The following is a 12,350-nucleotide window of genomic DNA, read 5'->3' as shown; positions in this document are numbered from 1 at the left end:
CCTGAGGAGGTGTGTGTGCAGTGTCAGGGGAGAAGGCTCCAGAGAACACAGTGGAAGACAAAGCACACCCCCCAACACACACACTTTTAGCCCCATGTGGAAATTCTCACTGTCCCTCTCCTTCTCCCTGCTGCCTGTGCTCACCCTTGCAGCTCTTCTCCAAGGCGCTGGGAGCGATCTTCTGGAAGCACTGAGTACAAGTCATCTTGTTTTAATTTCCGTTCATAACCAATTTTAAACAAGGGGTTTAGCCACCTGTTAAAAAGTAAGAGGACAATGACATATCTAAATTACACAGCTCTAATTAGAATCCTACAGTGATGGGCTTTGTTAATAATTAGACATGTATTTACACACTCACACACAGACACATACACACTCCCTAATTCTGTAGGCTGAGAGGCCCCAGAAGCAATGACACACTGGTAGCAAAGAGCATTCCAGCCCCACTTTCTGGGGGTTTTGTTTAACATACACAATTACGATTTTTTTCTTGTGGGAAGGACTTTTAAGGTCTACTCTCTTATCACCTTTCAAGTATTCAATACAGTAGGATTAACTATAGTCACCAGACTGGATATTACACCTTCATGAAAGTGAAAGTTGCTCAGTCGTGTCCAACTCTTTGCGACCCGGTCGACTATGGAGTTCATGGAATTTTCTAGGCCAGAATACTGGAATGGGTAGCCTTTCCCTTCTTCAGGGGATCTTCCCAACCCAGGGATCAAACTCGGGTCTCTCGCGTTGTAGGCGGGAATTCCATGAAATGTATAGTCCATGGGGTTGCAAAGAGTCGGACATGACAGAGGGACTTTCACTTTCACGAGGATGTAACGTGCAGTCTGGTGACTATAGTTAATCCTACTGTATAACTTATTTTACAGTGGAAGTTTGTGTCTTTTGGCCCCCTTCACCCAGGTCTTGGCTTTTTAATATCCTTTTTCCCAAAAAGGAACCAAATGAAGAAATGACTGGTTCCAAGGTTGGGGCTGTGTGTGTCAGCACTGATAATTCTGGTTTTTTGTTTTTTGTTTTTTAACAGCGATATAAGTGCCTGTCATGAAGCTTTGGAGACATCCATGTCAAAGACATCCATCTCCAGTGAACACATAACAGCTACACAACGAGATAAAGAGCCAGGCCACCCCACCCGTGAAGTTCCCTCTTTCAGAAAGCTCTGGTTGACCTGATAACAGACCATCTCACTGACTGCTTGCTTCTCCCTTCCCGCACTTTAATTCCCGCTCTTATTTTTTTAATTCATTAATAAAGAGTGAACCTTTAAAATCCTAGACACCCCATTCTTAACTTCAAAAAGGCAGAATCCCAAGTCCAAGCTTGCTCAGGAGCTCTCCCTCTCTCTCCACCCAGAACCTCGCTGTGTCACCCCAGAGGTGCCTTGTACCCTCCAGGGCATGTGAGTGATACACCTTGGCATTTCAAAGTTCGCTGATGGTTGGTTGTTGCTGAGATGTGTCTCACAATCCTAAGAACCACAAGGGCCAGTCCAGCCACAACACTGACTGTAAAAGGAGAATTTCTGTGGGGGCTGCTCATAGCTAGTACGAGCCCTGGTGAGCAGAGCCCCAGGCAATCCCAGCAAAAGCCTCACTGTCTACAGGACAAGATCAACAGGCAGAGAAAGTCCAAGATGGGTCTGGGACATCCTGTGCCATAAAATAAGAAAGTGCTCAAGGAATCATGAGGATGTGTAGAAGGACAGAGAAGCTTGAATGGCTCTTGCTAAACAAATCTGAGATACTTAGAGCATCAAGACAAACAAATGGCAATGAACCTTAACCCAGTAAATAATGAAAGAATCCATGAATCCGTACTGCTTCGTAAACAGGAGAGAAATGAAAGCTCTTGCAAACAAATCCAACAAACATAAAAGGAGTAATCAGTTATTTTAAGCTATGTACATAACTGAAAATGTACTGTACTGAATAATTTTCAAGTGTAAGATATTTTTTATCTTTACATTAGGAAAAGCCCTTGGGAAATTGTTTTGTGAGTCAATCTGTAAAATATGTGTCCCAAGACATGTCTATTCTAGACAGATGCTTAGTCCCATGTGCAAATCAAGTGCTGGTCCAAAAGACTGCTGAAATTTTATATGCTTACTGATATTTTACACTTTTTTATCCTGCATGTCCCATAAAGTTATAAGTCTGGACAATAAAAATGTTTAACAATTCAAAAAAAATTAAAAAAGAACAATCAAGTCAAGAAAATCATCAATGGAAATTAAAAACTGGCTGAAAGTTTGAAGCAAAAGATGATATTTACATAATCTCAACTTATCACTCTGCAAGTATTTATTATAAAGGGAAAAAACCAGTAACTGTACAGATGATCTCACCAAAAAAACCTATTCAGATTGATTATGCATTATTTAAATGATAATAGTTAGAATGCAGAGACGGCCCATAGGTAAACACCATTTTACTGATTTTGCCAGGGTAAGGAAATTTCCAAGGCCAGACCATAATAACCCATGGATAGAGATCAAACCAGTCAGTCCTAAAGGAAATCAACCCTGAATATTCATTGGAAGGCCTGATCTGAAGTTCCAATACTTTGGCCAACCTGGTGCAAACAGCTGACTGATTGGAAAAGACCCAGATGCTGGGAAAGATTGAAGGCAAAAGGAGAAGAGGAGAGCAGAAGATGAGATGGTTAGATGACATCACCAACTCAATGGACATGAACTTGAGCAAACTATGGGAAAGAGTAAAGGACAAGGAAGCCTCGTGTGCTGGTCCATGGGGTCGCTGAGTCAGACACAGCTGAATGACTGAATAATAGCAACAACAGAGATTACGTTTCTTCTCTCCTGTTATTCCCAGGACAACACAGGTACAGATGCTTAAGAACTATTTGTTGAAGTATGAATATCCATGACTCATTAAAGAAGCGATAAGATAGACTGAACTTCAGATTTTGCTAATCAGGGTAACTTGGCACCCCTAAAGAACCCCAGTCCAGGAGTCAGAAGACTGGACTCTAGTCTCAGCAGTGGTGCTGAGCACCCAGGGCCTCAGCTGTCCTGTGCTCCACATCTCCACTCCAGTTCAGCAGCTCCATGACCTTTAACATCTCTAGGTCTCAGTTTCCTTCCAAAACAACAGTGTACATCTAGGAGCTTAACCACTAAGCACGTTTGAAACATGTTAGGTGATTTATTCCACACTTGTCCCCTACAGAAAATGCTCAGGGAATTAGCACTGGGACTTACCGAGATGATGACACCCTGCCCCCAAAGTAAAAGTATTAGTCACTCAGTTGTGTCTGACTCTTTGGGACCCCATGGTCTGTCCACAGAATTCTCTAGGCAAGAATACTGGAGTGGGTAGCCATTCCCTTCTCCAGGGGATCCTTCTGACCCAGGGATTAAACCAGGTTCTCCTGCATTCCAGGCAGATTTTTTTACCTTTATCTGAGCCACAGGGGAAGCCCACAAAAGATTCTCTTTAAAATTCTGCTTGAAGAGGAAAAGATACTCAACATCAAAATATCTTTGGATCCAGATTCCTTCCCAACTTTTGATGGGAAAGTTTAACATTTATTTAGAGCATTATCTAATGTGCAAAACATGGCATTTATTTTTTAATTAAACTTTTTATTTTGTATAGGAGCATATCCAATGGCCAACATGATAGTTTCAGGAGGACAGCAAAGGGACTGAGCCGTACATACACATGTATCATTCTCCCTCAAACCCCTCTCCCATTCAGGCTGCCACATAACATTGAGCAGTTCCCTGTGCTATACAGTAGGCCCTTGTTGGTTATCCATCCTAAATACACAGTAGGCCCTTGTTGGTTATCCATCCTAAATACAGCGGTATATACATGTCCCTACTAAACTCTCTAACTATCCCTTTCCCCCTTCACTCTCCCTGGCAACCATAAGTTCGTTCTCTAAAGTCTGAGAGTCTGTTTCTGTCAAAATGTGGTATTTAATTAAAATGTATAATTAGGATGTGATGCACATCTATGACCATATATTTTGGTGCATCTTTCCTTTTTCCAAATTCCCAGAAGTAGAATAATTAGTGAAGGGCTGAATTCTTTTCCATTAGGTTCAGACCAATCTGCCCTCTTAACAGTTGTTTGTGAGCTTATTTCATTGTCACCTTTGAGTACCTTTCACTTTTCACTTTCACTTTTCACTTTCATGCATTGGAGAAGGAAATGGCAACCCACTCCAGTGTTCTTGCCTGGAGAATCCCAGGGATGGGGGAGCCTGGTGGGCTGTTGTCTCTGGGGTTGCACAGAGTTGGACACAACTGAAGCAACTTAGCAGTAGCAGCAGTTTGAGTACCTGAATTACAGTTTTTCTGGGCCTAAAGTTAAAAATAATTCAGAGAGTTTTAATTTGAATTTATTTGACTTATGCGTGCTTAGTCATTCAGTCCTGTTCCACTCTTTGCAAACCCATGGACTGTAGCTTGTCAGACTCCTCTGTCCATGGGGTTTTCCAGGAAAAAATACAAGAGTGGGTTGCCATTTGATTCATAAAGATGGAACACTTATGTCTCTTGATCATTTGTCTTTCTTCAAATGTCTATTAATATATTTTCTATAGAGTATTTATATTTTTGAAATAACTTGTAGTAGTGCATATAATACTTTTTCAGATTTTCATTTGTTCTTTAGAGGTTTTAAATTATATATCATTAAATAAAATCAAGCTTTTCTTTTTCATTTCTCCTGCTGCTTTTGTAGTATGTCTTCTGTAGTATATCCTTACATCATCTAAATCTCTGTGTTTATTATAGCTTTTTTCTTATTTTATTTCTAACAGTAAAGGCAGCTAGAATTTTTCCTTTTTTTTTTTTTTTTTTTAGTTTTTGATATAGGATAGGCCCCATTTTTTCTTAAAACAGTCCATTCTCCCATTATGGTTTACTGAATTTTTCTTATTCCTCACTATTGGAAATAAGAAGCACAGTTAATGAAGCGTGTCCAGCTGGGGACTGGATTGTCTAATTCCTTGAGACTCTGTCCTCACTGCAGCCTCTGGGGTGAGCTCTGTATTTCTCTCCAGCCTCGTCCCAGAGGCCAGCAGGTTGGGGGTGAGTGCAGGACCTGTCCCCAGTGATGAGGCTGGGGCAGGGTCTTGGACTAGATGCACTTGGCCCATCAGGAAGCTGTTAAATCCTTGCTCCCCTGACACTGGCCACATCTCAGTGAACTGTCCCCTTGCAAAGGGAGTGTGGATGTGAAAACTGTCTGGTATCAAGACAGACTCCCTGGAGACACTTTTCAGAGAAGCTGATGACATGAGGGGGGATGTGAACTGGCCGAGTGCTGAGATGATTTAGGGAGGTTGGTCCTGCTAGGCCCTCAGTAACTATCGATTGTGAATAGATAGAAATGTTTAATTTCAAACTATGATTCTTTGCACCATTTTCAGAATACCATCTGTTATTGTTCATTAACAGTCAGAAATCCACATGTTGTAGATGGAGGCTGGGTGAGCTCTCCAGGGCTCTTTCTCTGACCTTGACCTGTTCCCAATGAATGTTTAGCTTGATGAGTTTTGGTAATTTTATACAATAACCAGAGCCTCAAGCAAGAAATAGAACATCCCAAAGGTACAGTCAAATTTACTGATATGTCCTTACAACAAAACAAACTGCCTAACAAATTTAAATTTATCTTATGTAGTTTACTCTTGATTTTTTTGGTCTTTGTTGTTCTGCACCTGATCAGCCTGAGACTAGTATCCTTTCAGAGGTATCAAGTGAATAATTTTCTGCCCAGAGTCTTCCATGGGTCCCCCAGTGTGTTGATTCCCTACCGTCTGTTGACCTGAAACAAACAGACTGTCAGATATTTCTTCAGCAAAGATGGGCTTATTCAGAATCAGCAGAGGATGGCAGTTTGAGGTCTGCATTTGTGCAGAGCCAAGTGTAAGTCCCCAAAGTGCCAGGGCTGGAGAGCACTTTTACAGAGGGGAAGAGGAGGTTGGGAGGGCTCCTACAGAGTCCATGGGTTTTCATTGCCTGTGTCCTTGCCAGGAAAGGAGAGGAGTCTCTCTTCTTCCTGTTGGGGGCTGCTGTTGTTGTAACCTCATCTATCAAAGTTATCAGAGGCTTTCTACTGGGAACCACATGGGATTTGCACTCTGTGGTGGTGATGACTGCTCTTTGTCTGGGGGGACTTTGCCCTGTTCAGAGCATCACTGACCCTCTCAGCATCCCAGGGAGGTGTTCTCTCCAGGTCTTCTCCGTACTTTCCTGAGGCCATACTGAGAGGTTATCTGGCTGGTTCACAGTCATATAACCAGGAAATGGCAAAATCTAGACTCTAACACAGGAACACTTCCAAATGAGGCACATCAGGTACCATTTTTGTTTTGTATTAAGCTTTTTAAAACTGTGGAAAATGGACACAATATAAAATTTACCATATTGACAATTTTTCAAGCACATGGTTCATTATTGGTAACTATCTTCACATTACTGTGCAACCAGTTTCCAGAACTCTCTTCATCCTGTACCGGTGTGCCATCAAACACTAACTCTACTTCCCTTACCCCCAGCCCTTGGCAACAACAAGGTGATGTTCTCTTTGAATTTGACTGCTCTGAGGACTTCATGTAAATCAAATTATAAAATGTTTGTCCTTTGTGATACACATTTTACAACCCTGCCATCAGTGTGCAGGGTTCCAGTTTCTCCACATCCTTGCCAACACTATTGTTTCTTCCTTTTTTTCCCCATGTGTGAGTTGGTGTCTCATTGTGGTGCATAACTAACACAACATGGTTAAGCAACTTACTCCAATAAAAATCAAGTCTAAAAAATCATGAACTATAATTTTAATTAAAAAAAAAAATTTGTGCATGTGTAGATATTCTAGGGGAAAGACTGAGAAATAACCAAAATATCAGCAGGTAGACCTGGCTAATAAAAACAAATCCTTATTCCTTTCTTCTTGTATGTGCTCAGTTATGTCCAACTCTTTGCGACTCTATGGACTGTAGCCCACTAGGCTCCTCAGTCCATGGGATTCTCTATGCAACAATAATGGTGTGGGTTGCCATTTTTTACACAGGGGTATCTTTCTAACCCAAGAATCAAACCTGCCTCTCTTGTGTCTCCTGCACTGGCAGGTAGATTCTTTACCTCTGTGCAACCTATCTGGGAGGCCCTTCTTCTTCTATAGTTTTAAGTTTTTTATAGAAATAGAAAATATATATATATATATATTCTTTACTAAAATTCACAATTCAGTTCAGTTCAGTCGCTCAGTCATGTCCGACTCTTTGCGACCCAATGAATCGCAGCATGCCAGGCCTCCCTGTCCATCACCAACTCCTGGAGTTCACTCAGACTCATGTCCATTGAGTCAGTGACACCATCCAGCCATCTCATCCTCTGTCATCCCCTTCTCCTCCTGCCACCAATCCCTCCCAGCATCAGTCTTTTCCAATGAGTCAACCCTTCGCATAAGGTGGCCAAAGTACTGGAGTTTCAGCTTTAGCATCATTCCTTCCAAAGAAATCCCAGGGCTGATCTCCTTCAGAATGGACTGGTTGGATCTCCTTGCAGTCCAAGGGACTCTCAAGAGTCTTCTCCAACACCACAGTTCAGAAGCACCAATTCTTTGGCACTTAGCCTTCTTCACAGTCCAACTCTCACATCCATACATTACCACAGGGAAAACCATAGCCTTGACTAGATGGACCTTTGTTGGCAAAGTAATGTCTCTGCTTTTGAATATGCTATCTAGGTTGGTCATAACTTTCCTTCCAAGGAGTAAGCGTCTTTTAATTTCATGGCTGCAGTCACCATCTAAAGTGATTTTGGAGCGCAGAAAAAGAAAGTCTGACACTGTTTCCACTGTTTCCCCATCTATTTCCCATGAAGTGATGGGACTGGATGCCATGATCTTTGTTTTCTGAATGTTGAGCTTTAAGCCAATGTTTTCACTCTCCACTTTCACTTTCATCAAGAGGCGTTTTAGTTCCTCTTCACTTTCTGCCATAAGGGTGGTGTCATCTGCATATCTGAGGTTATTGATATTTCTCCCAGCAATCTTGATTCCAGCTTGTGTTTCTTCCAGCCCAGCATTTCTCATGATGTACTCTGCATATAAGTTAAATAAGCAGGGTGACAATATACAGCCTTGACGTACTCCTTTTCCTATTTGGAGCCAGTCTGTTGTTCCATGTCCAATTCTAACTGTTGCTTCCTGACCTGCATACAGATTTCTCAAGAGGCAGGTCAGGTGGTCTGGTATCCCCATCTCTTTCAGAATTTCCCACAGTTTATTGTGATCCACACAGTCAAAGGCTTTGGCATAGTCAACAAAGCAGAAATAGATGTTTTTCTGGAACTCTCTTCCTTTTTCCATGATCCACAATTACCAATAGTCAAAATGTATTCTTTCTCTTAAACTCTCAGTCCTACCTGTGCTGTGAAAACACTAAAATCTCAGTGTGGTCATTTGTATAAAGTCAGTAAGCTAGTTACTGGCATCATTTACAAGTTGAGAAAGCAGATAAAATGTGAGAAGAGAAGCAAACACCCTATGAGAAGATGAAAACTCAGTTTCTCTACAAGGTGGGCCTTGTCTCTGGGCAGCACTTCCTGCCTGGGCTCATTTCAACTTTCCCAGGACAGTGAGTGGGGGACACAAGGAAATCACAAGGGTACCTCAGACTTTGCAAACAGGATGGCAATTGTGGTCACCAATTAACTTCACAAAGTCTGGACCCCTTTTAAAAGTTAGCACTGAAGGAACAATGCCAGTGGGAGGAGAGGCTTAAAGCAGAAGCCAGCCTCCACCTTCCGTCAAAATCACCTGGAGCTTGTTTAACCCCACCCCCACCATTTCTAAATTTACAGAATTGGTCTTAAAGGACTTGATAAGATTTACATTTCTAACAAGCTCCCAGGTGACAAGGATGCCGCAGGTCTGAGAGCCATACTCTGAGAACAGCTGCCCTAAAGCTTGATTATAAAGATGTTTCACGAGCATCATCTCCAACATCAAGAACTTTAAGAACTTCCCTTGAGAAACTCCTGCCTACAAGATCAAAGGTGTGTTTGCATTTGCTTTCTCCCTGCATTTAAGAACAAGTATCCAAAAAGAAGCAGCTCAGAATAGCAGTTACATAAAGGACGATACAAACTCAGGAGCCAGACTCATGATTTGGGGTCCAACTTTCGCTATTAAGCTGTGTGATGCAGACAAGTTACTCAAACTCTTAGAATTTGGGGGAGAATGCATACATGTATCGGAGAAGGCCATGCCACCCCACTCCAGTACTCTTGCCAGGAAAATCCCATGGACAGAAGAGCCTGGTAGGCTGCAGTCCATGGGTCGTGAAGAGTCAGACACAACTGAGCAACTATGATGGAGTCCATTTCCTGTCCACATGAGACTATCATAACATTGTAAATTGGCTATACTCCAATATAAAATAAAGTTTAAAAAAATTACTCAAACTCTCTGCTTAAGTGACTTCACATGTGAAATAAGAGGTACTAGCTTCTTCCAATTCAGCAGGAAAATTGGAAATGGGGGTCTACCCAAATCAATGAGAAGTCCTCATCTTCCCATTTCTATACACACACCTTTTGAAAATCCACAAATAGAACATCCCTGGAGAGTTCCTTGCCCTGCCTGAAGTTAAGGAGAGGTGTCTCTACTTTGGGATCATTTACAGTTGTTGCTATTTAGTCACTCAGTCATATCCAACTCTTTTGCAACCCCATGGACTATTGCCTGCCAGGCTCCTCTGTCCATGGGATTTCTCAGGCAAGAATACCAAAGTGGATTGCCATTTCCTCCTTCAGGGGATCTTCCCCACCCAGAGATCAAACCCACGTCTCCTGGGCTCCTGCTATGGCAGGCGAATTCTTTACCATTGAGTCAACAAGGAATCCCACACCCATATTTTTCGTTCTTGACCCTCTTTCCTTAAGGGCTATCAAACGGCTAAGAGATGTAGCCACACACACTGAATACACCACCATCAAAACATGCACAGGAGTTTCTGTTTCCTGGGGATCCCCAAGTCCCTCCCACATAACAACAAAGGAAATACCAGAATGTGTGGGAAAGATGAAGGTTTAGGGTCCAGGAACAAAAGATATAATAATCACTCAAGTGTGATTAAACCCAAAGGTTCCACCCCACCTAGTTAGTGGTCCAAGCTACCAGATGGTGGAGAAGGCAATGGCACCCCACTCCAGTACTCTTGGAAAATCCCATGGCTGGAGGAGCCTGGTTAGCTGCAGTCCATGGGGTCACTAAGAGTCAGACACGACTGAGCAACTTCACTTTCACTTTTCACTTTCATGCATTGGAGAAAGAAATGGCAACCCACTCCAGTGTTCTTGCCTGGAGAATCCCAGGGATGGGGGAGCCTGGTGGGCTGCTGTCTATGGGGTCGCATAGAGTTGGACATGACTGAAGCGACTTGGCAGTAGGAGCAGCAGCAGCTACCAGATGGAAAACTTCAGTTAAGAGCTTCATCTCTCTGAGCCCCTTCTCATCTGTGAGTTTCCTCCCAGCCCAGGGACCCTTCAGTGGTTTCAGGACCAGAGGACTCCTGGGCAGGACCACCTGCATCAAGACCATGCACTGCTTCTGGAAAGGCTAGAGATGCAGATAAGACCCCATAGGCTTCAGGGACCCCATTCCCAGGGTGACTCTCAAAGGTGGAAGCAGAGACATTCACAGTTAGGTAAGGGGTTGGTCAAATACATCCTCCAGTCTTCTCAGTGTATCCCAGGTAAAAGCAAAATGGGTTCAAGAATCATGTCTCCGTTCATTAAATAAAAAACAGCGTTCTTACACACATGAAATGTGTCACAACTAGATACCAGGATGCACAGTGAGAGATGCACACGGAGAGAAAGAGGGAGGCAGGGAGACATGGTCACAGACACAGGGACAAGGGAACCCAGTGCAGTTGGACTCAGCTGTCACCTAAGGAATGTGGGGAAAGGAGGGGACATTATTGGAAGATGGCAACAGGAGCAAAGCACTAATTAGATAAAGGAAGCTGTTCAGAGCTGTTTGCTTAGCGGGGAAAGTAAGAATTAGTTCAGAACTATGAATCCAGAGCTGTACTGGGGAAGTCGGCTAAGGATGGCGTGCGGGGTCCGGTCCTTCTCTCGCTGGCGGTGACCCCCCTGGGCACCCTGGGTTCTCAGCCTCCCTGCCTCCTGCTCCCTCTGCCCCTCCTGCTCCCAGGAACTAAAGACGCTCACTGGGCAGTGAGCTGCAAGGCACAGAGACCCTGCGCCCTGCCACCAGGTCCTTCTTCCCGTTCCTGCTACCCCTTCCCGCAGCCTCACCCAGAGGGCGCAGACGGGGACCCCCGCGGCCGGCGTGGGGAGACCCCACTCGCTACAAGCAGCCATCGGAAAGCGCTCCCTCGCCCTGACCCTCGACCCTCAGCCCCTGCAAGGCGCAGCAGCGTCAGGCACTGGCCCTGAGGGGGCGCGGTGTCTCAGCCCAGGCGGGCTCTCACCAGGAGAACAGCCGGGAGCAGAAGTTCGCGTCCTGCAATGGGTTGGGCTTCTCCTCCAGGGACACCGGCCGCATCTTGCCAGCTTGGACCCGCGCGGGCCGGGGGCGTGGGGTGGGGGGCAACCGGGGGCCACACGCAGGTGAGAGGCGAGGCCGCAGGCGCCGCTGATGGAGGCGGTGGGGGAACCGCAGGGCGCGGGGAGCAGGACCCTAGGCGCCCTCGTTCCCGCCCTGGGCTGCAAAGTCTACCAGAAGGCGTGCTCTGAGCTCGGGTCCCCACCCAGAAGATGGAGAAGGAGGGGCAGGCTGCAACAGAAACGCCCCTCAGCTGTGGTGAAGACCAGAGAAAGCTGGCAGAAGGAGATAGCAGTCTGCCCTCCAGGCACGCTGCCCTCATCAGGAGCAAACAAGGGCGCTGTGGGAAGGTCTCCAACTGGAATGGAGCAGGACCCTGGGTGGCCTTCCTGGGAGAGACCCCACCCCACCGCGGATACCCTGAGCTAGTGGCCAGTACTGGTCAGTGGAGGTGAGCACAGATGACGGGCACAAAGCTGCCAGGCTACTGAGATGACAGCCACAGGCTCCCCAGTGCCTGTTCTACTGCTAGGCTGGCCCTGAGGAATCCTGTTTTGATAAGAGGAGGGAAAAGGAAAGACCACAGCACATCCTTCTCCTGGCATGAAGGACAGTTACTCAGCAGTGAACTGATGCACAGAGAAAAGTACATAAGCAAGAAGTCAAGGTTAACTTTGTTTATCCCTCAAATAAATAAATTTTGAATCAGCCAATAAGCAGGTATGAGTTCAAGAGGGAAATGAATAACTTCAGATGTTTTTCCCATACATGAAC

The 12,350-nt window shown here is 44.7% G+C and overlaps 1 protein-coding gene across 1 annotated transcript in view; it reads right to left on the bottom strand.

Annotated features, from left to right (window-relative positions):
* The window catches only part of LOC147361877 (ATP-binding cassette sub-family C member 4-like), a 177,611-nt gene extending 165,910 nt beyond the window's left edge, over positions 1 to 11,701 (bottom strand). Inside the window, exons 1-2 of the mRNA XM_086328421.1 lie at positions 11,503 to 11,701; positions 145 to 255 (exon numbers count right to left, since the gene is read on the bottom strand). Coding sequence (XP_086184547.1) covers positions 145 to 255; positions 11,503 to 11,576 — 185 coding nt within the window. The 5' untranslated portion in view covers positions 11,577 to 11,701. The remainder of the gene's footprint in view (positions 1 to 144; positions 256 to 11,502) is intronic.
* Positions 11,702 to 12,350: the final 649 nt, after the last annotated feature.

The sequence above is a fragment of the Bos grunniens genome, chromosome 12 (assembly GCF_055505025.1).
Source record: "Bos grunniens cultivar Pamir isolate PY7600 chromosome 12, Bosgru_T2T1.0, whole genome shotgun sequence".
Taxonomy (NCBI): domain Eukaryota; kingdom Metazoa; phylum Chordata; class Mammalia; order Artiodactyla; family Bovidae; genus Bos; species Bos grunniens.
This window is presented reverse-complemented; position numbering and strand designations above follow the sequence as displayed.